At 43.0% G+C, this 9,077-nt stretch overlaps 1 protein-coding gene across 2 annotated transcripts; it reads right to left on the bottom strand.

Annotated features, from left to right (window-relative positions):
- Nucleotides 1-404: 404 nt before the first annotated feature.
- On the bottom strand, nucleotides 405-6,608 carry LOC123444384 (pseudo histidine-containing phosphotransfer protein 1-like). Of its 2 annotated transcripts, XM_045121078.1 has the most exons (8): nucleotides 6,029-6,608; nucleotides 2,436-5,902; nucleotides 2,195-2,340; nucleotides 1,868-1,998; nucleotides 1,701-1,769; nucleotides 1,116-1,187; nucleotides 834-906; nucleotides 405-739 (listed from the first exon to the last, which is right to left on the bottom strand). In XM_045121078.1, exons 3-8 carry the CDS (start codon nucleotides 2,252-2,254, stop codon nucleotides 689-691), a joined length of 456 nt encoding a protein of 151 aa, XP_044977013.1. In that variant the 5' UTR covers nucleotides 2,255-2,340; nucleotides 2,436-5,902; nucleotides 6,029-6,608; the 3' UTR covers nucleotides 405-688. The 2 variants fall into 2 exon arrangements, with proteins under 2 accessions (XP_044977013.1, XP_044977012.1); XM_045121077.1 differs by having other exon boundaries at nucleotides 2,436-6,608.
- Nucleotides 6,609-9,077: the final 2,469 nt, after the last annotated feature.

The following is a 9,077-nucleotide window of genomic DNA, read 5'->3' as shown; positions in this document are numbered from 1 at the left end:
CATTATAGCAACAATTTCATAGGTTCGGCATGGAATGAGAGCTTCCAAGTGGCTTATATCGAGGCTAAAACACGTAAAGAGACCAAAACCACGCACTTAACAAGTTCGCTCTCGCCTAAGCTCAACAGGTTATACGAATGAAAGAAAACGCCGCCAGAACATATAACTAAAATACAAGCCAACATAGATAAATCCAAAACGGAACAACCAACTGCAATAAACTGCCTGAGAAAAATCAAGTTAATCCCACAAGTGAAGAACGGGCAGCTAAGCGCGCGTTAGCCTCTGGTACGAGTCAAGGGCGGTGCGGTTTCTTGGGTGCTCAGGCATTTCTGATAAAAAATAAACACCGCATATCTGCAACATACAGGACCCAGAAGAAAGTTTTGCAGAGAACAAAGAGCTCGATAAACTGCATCTTTATTAGAAACAAGCAAATTCGATTCCATCTTTTACGCTCGTATTTACTTGCAGCTCGACCAGCAGGCCTCTCATCTCTCCTTATTTCTTTTTTATAAACGAGTATCATCATATCTAAGGGTGGTATGTTGATTTGTTGTAGAGACGGCAGAGTTGCGCCTACTCCCAGCATGATATGATGTAGAGGCTGGCATCATAGTATTTCTGGGGTACTTGCTCCATAATCAGTGCGCCTTGCGAATGCCGAATGCCAAAAGCTCTCCAGTATTTACATGACAGGTCTAGTGGCCGCTCCAGCAGGACCAGCTTGTCGCAACAGCTGCATGGTAACCATACATACATCAATAAGCAAATTAATGGAAATGATCAACTGTCATGACACAAGACTGACACGGCGGTGCCTCAAGGGTTACCTGGAAATAGGATTCTAGTTTCTGCCTCAGGACAGCATGCTCCCTCTTCAGTTTCTGGAAAGACCCCATGCAACTGCATACCAAAATAAAGCACATGCGTAAGTAACGGCTGTTTTCACCACACGACAGCCACACAGCAAACTCATGGCGCATTTTTATTTGTAACAACAACAAAGCGGTGTGGATTTTTCATTTGCCAAGTCAAAATATATTCTGAAAAACATTAGAGATAAAGTACACGAAGAACTAATGTATCGACATGGAGTGGGGTGAAAGACAGACCCTTCAACATTACGTTGCCCACAGCTATCCCTGAATGACATGCATTCATTCTTCATCCTAGAAGCACCGATGCTGCACCAAGTTGTCAAATGTCAATGATACATAAAACATATTTTTACTAAAAATAAACTGTTTAGGCACATGATTTCTCTTATCATGCAGAATGAACTCGGAAACTTAAGATTTTGCAAAATGTGGATAGCTGCACACTGAGCTTTTGGTTTGCAAAGACATGCACATTTAGCAGTCAATTATCCAAATATAGCAATATGAGTTTCTCCGCTATATTATAGCAGTAATGGGATTTCAGTAGAAAGGCACTCGACCGAGGTATTTCGCACAAACCAAGAATGCTTAAACTGGAGAATCAAAGACAATTACTGTTAGCCTCCATCTGCCATTTGAAGGGGAAAAAATGGTTACAAAAGGTGCGTCAGCTTCCCTACATGCTTAGCTAAGCTAAAAGTCGTGCTGGTTCTCGTAGTATGAGAAGCAATGAAGCTAAAGGCCTATGAGCTGAAACTTTCGCACTATATGCATCATAAGCAAGTGAACAAAGATATCTAGTAGAAATTGTGGAACTACCTGGAACAGCTGCCCTTCAGTTGCTGCATGTATGCATCCCACCTGTTGAAATCTCTGGGGTACTTCTCCCTGCAGTGATTTCATGTCTAACATTACCATTTGCATGGTCTAACTCTTCTTTTTTTCATTCACTAAAGGGAGCTCTTATTCCTATAGTTGGTACTTACAGAGCTTGCTCAAGGTTTGTTATTAGCCTGCCAGAATCTTTAAAGAACACCACGACAACTTCTTCCACAAAATTAGGACTAGCTTCATCCTGCAAGTCCTCCACCTGACGAAATTGCTCATCAAGGTGTCCCTGTCATAAAAATGTGTATTTCTAAATCAGCATGTGATTTATCAAAGGAAGACATGAAAAGTAAGTAGACTACTGACAATGGGATAACAAATAGGAGGCTTCCTGAATAAACATGAGCAATATATGGTTGAAAGCTCCCTGAACAAATGTAAGATATATTATTGAGAGAGAAAATAGCAGAGAATTGACTACATGCCTGATCAAAGAGGCCCTTTTTCAAAGACGCGGCTTGTCGCCTCAAGTTAGAATAATCCATTTATATGAATGAACGAGTGAAAAGTGGCAAAGTGAAGTTCGTACAGGCTAGAGCAAGCTTCACAATGCACATATAACTTGTAGGAGCTGCGGATATAGAAAAGGTGAACCTTAGATGCATATATATAGCTGAGGAGGCTGTTACTATTTTCCCACGAAACATGAAGTGCAGATATTCTAACCTCTGGATAGCAAAGGTTAGCATCTTGCATGCGTAGATGATTTGATTGCCACGGTGTGCAAAAGCTATCCACATTTTGGAGAGCGACTTGAATATATGCGGATTCCCGTAGGCTGTAGCTCTTCATAAGATATACAGCGGTTCAAGTAAAACAAGTGTGAGGGTTTGAACCACTCCAGGCTGGTTTACCACTACCACAGCTCAAAGCAGAGGAAAGCAAAATTCAGTTTGAAGGCATATGGGCTATCTCCCAGCAAACACCATCCAAACAGATCTCAAAATGTTAGCTGGAAGCACCATTTGTTTGTAGAGTGACATGGCATATCCACATCTAAAGCGAGATATTATATTGTTTTAGTGCCTCTCTACATGCAGTAAATACATTTTGATTAGAGTGAACTTCAAACAAATTTGCAGCCCCAAATGCTAAAATTTCTCATGATTGATTGCCAAGAAGTCAGAGAATACATCCGCACATTTCAACGAGTGAAGAAGTTCCAAGTGCAATTTGTTTTGTTCCTCTATCAGATGAAAAAGGAAGAACCAGTTCAAAAGGAAATTAATTAAGCCTGGGGTTACGATTCAGTTAGCTAGTGTTCCTATAATTTGTTAAACCACACAAGTTACAACAGAAACAACACTTTGAGCTACACCTAGTAGCCTACCACACGACCTGAGCCTGTAGATGGCAACTTTTCCAACTCCCTATAGGTACCAACTCATATATGAAAAGCACAGTCAAAGACTAAAACAAGGGTAAGCCAAGCAGTGTTCTCATTCTGTGTCTATCAACATCGAACTGGTGTTCAACTGATATCTATTGGGCAAGCAACTTAACACAAAAAACTGTTTCATTCACCTAAAAAGGATGAAAATATGATTAGCTTACATCGGTACCCTGTTCAGCTAAAGGCCAACTGCTTTGCATGTAAAAATAAAAATAGGATACTGTGACCTTTATGTGTAAAGTTGTCCTGAGATTTCAGGAAAAATAATAATCTGTATGCGACAAATTGGCATGGGTCGCATTGTTATCGGATAAATATCTTTTCGTGCCCCTCAAAGTTCAAACATGTTCTTGTGATAAAATCTGAGAGAACGATGGAGAATTAGAACAGATCCACGAAATGCTTACTTTGAGCCTCAGCCAAAGAAAAGTTGGACAAAGAGGCAAATCGCAATAGTTCCTTCCAATTGTTATAGAAAAAGGATCTCAGCACACTGGACCACGTGGCAAAACCAACAGTTTTTCGCAAAAGGAGTCAAATAGATTCATTCAATGATTGATCCTATGATTGCTCTTCACCTCTAGTCAGCATCACAACTTGATAATAGTATCTGGCATGGATAAAAGAAATTGAAATAACCAGAGAGCCTATACAGGGAACAGCTCAGGAAAAAGTACCTGGATTGATCATTGTCATGAGAGCAAATGGGCACAAATATTTTATATCTGCAAGCTACGCAGTCAGTACCGTCCCTGAATGATGCTTGCATATACAGAAGGATAAATTGCTTATATATCATTTTTTTGCAAATCCCTCATTCTGACCGCCAAAGTGGGTCCAGGAAGATACCAAAGCACAATCTCACTATCCACCCCTACAGTGACATCCCTTTCCCTTTGTCCAGTGAACATTCCTGTGGCAATGTTTTTCTGTATACAAAACCATTGTTCACCATGCTCATGACATTTTTAACGAGCAACCAAACTATATCGCACTTCAGCTATTAGATACCTCACCAGGCACCCCCTTCTTTCTGTAAAATCACATTGAGGATTGTGCTCTCACATAATAATATGGTAAAGGTCATTAAAAGTTACTTTTAATACTCCCTCCGATCCATATTAATTGTCGCTCAAACGGATGTATGTAGCACTGAAATACGTCTAGATACATACATTTCAGTGATAACTAATATGGATCGGACGGAGTAATACATTTACAACTAAATATGGTCCAAAGACACATCAGGTGACTACTTGTTTTCTGAGAAAACACAAATTTAGGTGGCTAGTGCCCTGTCTCTTCCTGCATATCATGTATGCCCTCCTTAACTATAATATACTCCCTCCGTCCCAAAATAACTGTCTCAAGTTTAGTACAATTTTGTACTAGAGCTAGTACAAAGTTGAGACACTTATTTTGGGAGTATTTTTTAGAACTGATGGCTCTACCATTCATAAAAAAAATTATGTCATTAAATTCTCTTGTTTTTTATGTTGGGTTACCATACACATCATGTCGGTTTACAGATAGCTTGCATTCATACAATTAAAAACGTGCCACTCCGATGTTTTATCCAGTAAATAGACAGTCAGGTCCAGTACAGGTCTCTACACAAATCTATATGCAGTTTTAAGCATATGGAAGGAAAGAAACTTCTCATACTCTTATCGTTTGCTACAGAATTTGAGTTTTCACTCTAATGTCCTCTTGCAGATATAGAATGAGCAAACCCGAAGCATCAAGGGAAAATTTAGATATCTCTGCACATCACATATATCTGCTTCCACGTATCAAGGTTATCCATGCTTTATGGCTTATGTGCAACCAAGCCGTCAGAAATTCCTTTATAGCATTGATGTATGCAAATTCCATAGTCTAAATCTAGCATACGTGTAGCTCAGCATGAACTAGATTTGTGGCAGTACCTCCAAAAGCATGTTTATGTCTTTATCATATCTATGGTCCATTGGTCCTCCAAAAGGAGATGCTTTCTTGGTTTTGTTCTGTATGTATGATCCATTACTTTTGACACCTTAGTTGGCATCTGTTCTCAGCTTCTTGCCTACGTGTATGTAGATTTGCCTCATCATTCCCTCACAATCAAAATCCATAGAGAAACTGAAGAACCTATCTATTTCCTTTTATAGATATTTTCTGCGTCTAAGGGCCTGTTTAGGACTGCTTCAATTCACCAAAATCAGCTTCACTTCGTCAAATTCACTTTGTAGAAGTTTCATACAGAAGCTATAGCACTATCAAGAGAATGTTTGGCTTCCATCTAGCTCCAGCTTCAAGAATAGAAAATTTGGTGGAAATAATCTATTTGATTGGTTGAGGGGAAAGAAATGAAAGGGTATCCACTTACTGGTGGCAATGGTGGGTAATTTTTCCCCAACTCCAGCTTCTAGTCTTTTCTGGAGCACCCTCTCAGGAGCTTCATAAAAACTTTGAAGTTGTATCCCAGATTCTAGTTTTTTTGTGGAGCAGCATATCGTGGAGCTACCCCGTTTGGCTTGTTTTTTCTGGAGCAGAACTGAATTTTAAGGAGCAGAGCAGTCCCAAACAGGCTCTAAAGTAACCTAACAATGCACATCCACCGTTGGTTCAAACACATCTAAAATAAGTTTTGAGGCGAGACTGTGGCCTGAGATCACCAATACAACCATGAGATCACCAAGCCGATCGAATATTTCCCTAGTTCGGTTGATCTGTTGATGCATAACCAGAGCTCTAACACCTGGCAACAACGAGAGTCAGAAACTACACGACATTAAACACCAGAACCACAAGCAATCGATTTGCTCTGCATACATATATATTGTGTGAAAGATAGAGCCCAACACTAAGAAGTTCAATGGAATACCTTCTAAGCGTGTGCTATCATTTTCATTCCAGTAGTAGCAAATAAAGATCACGCGGTTTTTAGCCATCTCGCCTCTTGCGTTGATCGATTCAATGTCACATAAGAACCGATTCCTTCATGGCGACATCGATGAGGGGGGCAACTAGGCAAGCGACGGAAAGCTCCGCACTACGCCAAGGGGAGCCTAGAGATCGACACGACGCCTCCTGATTCCTCGACAGCAACCTCCACGGTCGCTGCCGGCATCCATCCACGACCGGATGGGCGCGCCGACCCGCTCGACGCCATTCGGAGCGCAGCCGCAGGTTCCGCATCCGGAATTGGCAAAAGGGGGGCAGAAGGGTAAACACGATGCTCGGAAAAAGGCGGCGGGAGAGCGAGTGCGGCGCCTCTGCTAATAGGGCATGGGAGATGATTCTTGCAGATGGTGAAGCTGGGGGAGTGTGATGGACAGACCTCGTTGCTCACAATTTCACTCAATAATGTCGGATACTAGTAATTGAAGGAGTTTGGGAAGGGGATCAGAGAGGAGAGAGAGCTTGGGGAAGAAGAAGACGACGAGATGGGAAGGAATGATCAGATCTTAGTTTTTTTTAGACATGATCTCTATTCCTAAAAGAGGACTTGGTAACTTCCGTTCTAGGGTTTTTTCCGTCTCCTCTCTCATCTTTGTTTGTTTTTTTCGTTCGGTTTACTCCCTTCGCTCGTTTCCCTCCTATCTCATTTCGCAGAACAAAACTCTTTGCCCCGAGCGAACCGCTCTCCTAGCGCGGGCGGCTTCTCTCTCTGAGATACCCTCACACGTGCTAGGGTTATGCGCCGCCGCCGCACGAGAGCTCGTCGACCAGCCCAGCCTCGTGCTGCTCCACGCCTCGCTTCCCTCGTCGCCCGTCTTCGGATTCCCCGTTTCCTTCAAGCGGTTTGTCGCTTCTCTGCAAGCCAAACCGCCGCCTCTCTGCCAAGAAAGAGGGCTCCCGATCTCCGTTGGGGCCGACCAACCATCTGACGGGCGGAGCGCCCAGTCCGTAGGCTCATCCCCTTCTCCGGTCCACTCTGGCGACGGCCATCATTGGTACGTTGCGCTCATGTCACCTCTCATGATTTTTTTCTCATTTGATTCTCCATGTCTCACGGGTGTGTGGTATGCACAAGGCATTGATTCATGTGGTTTGCCCGAAGATGAATCCATGTCACGTTTGCGCTTGCCGCTATCCTTGTATTCCTGCAGACCAGTCTCAACCTGAATGGCCTTGTTCACCAAGGTGGTGAAATCAGCATAGTCCTGAACAAGGAGCGTCAGCTTGATGTCAGGGTGGAGGCCATCACGGAACCTCTCGTGTCTGTGTGCATTAGTTGCAATGTCTTCTTCAGCATAGCGGGATAAGTCCAGAAATTCCCGCTGATAAGCATCCACAGTTTTGTTGCCCTGGATAAGGTTGCGGAGCTCATGCTTCTTTCGGTCCATGATTCCCAGAGTAATGTAGTGAGCACGAAAGGCAGCCTTGAACTCCGTCCAAGTGATGATTGTCCCACTATTGAGCAGCGGGACCCTTCAGAAAGTAAGCTGCAAAGTTGACATAGCTCGCTAGGGGCACATTGGCAGACTCCAACTCATAAGCAATGTCACGGAGCCAGTCATCAGCATCAAGAGGCTAAGTTGAGCTGTGGCAGATCGCAGGGTTGAGGCGGCAGAAGTCTTGCAGGGTCACGCCTTGCTGCTCATTCATGTTCGGCCTTTAGAACTGGTCCATGAGCTCTTGCATAAACTGGCGGTTCAGTTCAAACTGTTGGATCATCCCAGCCATATATTCAGGAGGCGGAGGTGGTGGATCGTTTGTGGGGCCACGCGGGCGGCCAGCTGGTCTAACCATCCTGCTAAAATTTAACACGGGTAGTTTAGCATAAAGTAATTGCAAAGGCATTGTAGCCATTCATGAAGCAATCAAGCATGACGAAAGGAAATGTGATAGATACTTCATAGTAGTCAAGTTCGACATACAGACCCATACATAAGTTCGATTACAGACCATCGATTACAAATTTGAAATTTGGCGATAACCTGGACCCACTAGACGATAACCTCGACTCACTAGGCGGCACGCAGGCATGCGGTGGAGGGATACAACAACGAGACATAGCGATAATGCTACATCAACGTGGGAGAAAACGGCTAAATCCAGGTAGGTGATGGTGACCCTGATAGGAGAACCTAGGGGCGGGATTCTACATCCCATGGCGACTCATGTGCTCGTACCGCAACGAATCGATGAGAAGAGGTCCAAGTACAGGGGTACGACCTCCAACAGCAGACCACTCAAGGCCTGGTGGTAGCTTTGTCCTGCACGGGTGGAGGATGAACGAAGGGTGGATCCTCGCATCGACTGCTGGCTGCAATTGTGTCAACACGTCGTAAAGACGGGTACGCGTGGCGTACAGCTCCACAGTCTGAGCTCAAAAGGCACGATCCAGTGCCTCCATGTACTGCACCAAAACCTATGGGTCGTAGCGACGCCTCACGTAGGGGGTACAAACATCAACGTAGGACCGGTCGTTGCGCTCCCGAACGCGAGCAACGTAGGCAGTGAGATCAGATCCAATCTCATCCCCAGCAGGAACATACGGGATGTGTAACACCCTGTGTTTAGCTTTCCTGACTAATTAACTTATTTAAAAAATTAGGACCAATTAATTTTTTTGTGAATGCTTGTGATGCTTGAAGTCATTGTTGTTTGCTTGCTTGTTTGTATGCTTGTGTTTGATTCTCAATAATTCTTGTTACTCTCCAGACTCAGCTCCTTGACCAAAACTCCTGCCTAATGATCATGCCATGTGTTTAGGACCAAAAACTATTTTTACCAAATATTATTTTCATCAAAAAGCAGTTCTTTGAATTGAGCTTTCAAAACCCATCAGATGGGATTTGTATTACAAGTCTGCAAATTAGGGAATTTATTTTGCACAAATTATTTTACTTAAAACCCATTATCAAAATAGCTTCACAAAACCACAATATTATTATTTTAAAACTTATTTTTATATTTTATTTAAA

This window comes from Hordeum vulgare, chromosome 3H (genome assembly GCF_904849725.1).
Source record: "Hordeum vulgare subsp. vulgare chromosome 3H, MorexV3_pseudomolecules_assembly, whole genome shotgun sequence".
Classification (NCBI taxonomy): Eukaryota; Viridiplantae; Streptophyta; class Magnoliopsida; order Poales; family Poaceae; genus Hordeum; species Hordeum vulgare.
Note: the sequence above shows the minus strand (reverse complement) of the source record. Positions and strands in the feature narration are given on the sequence as shown.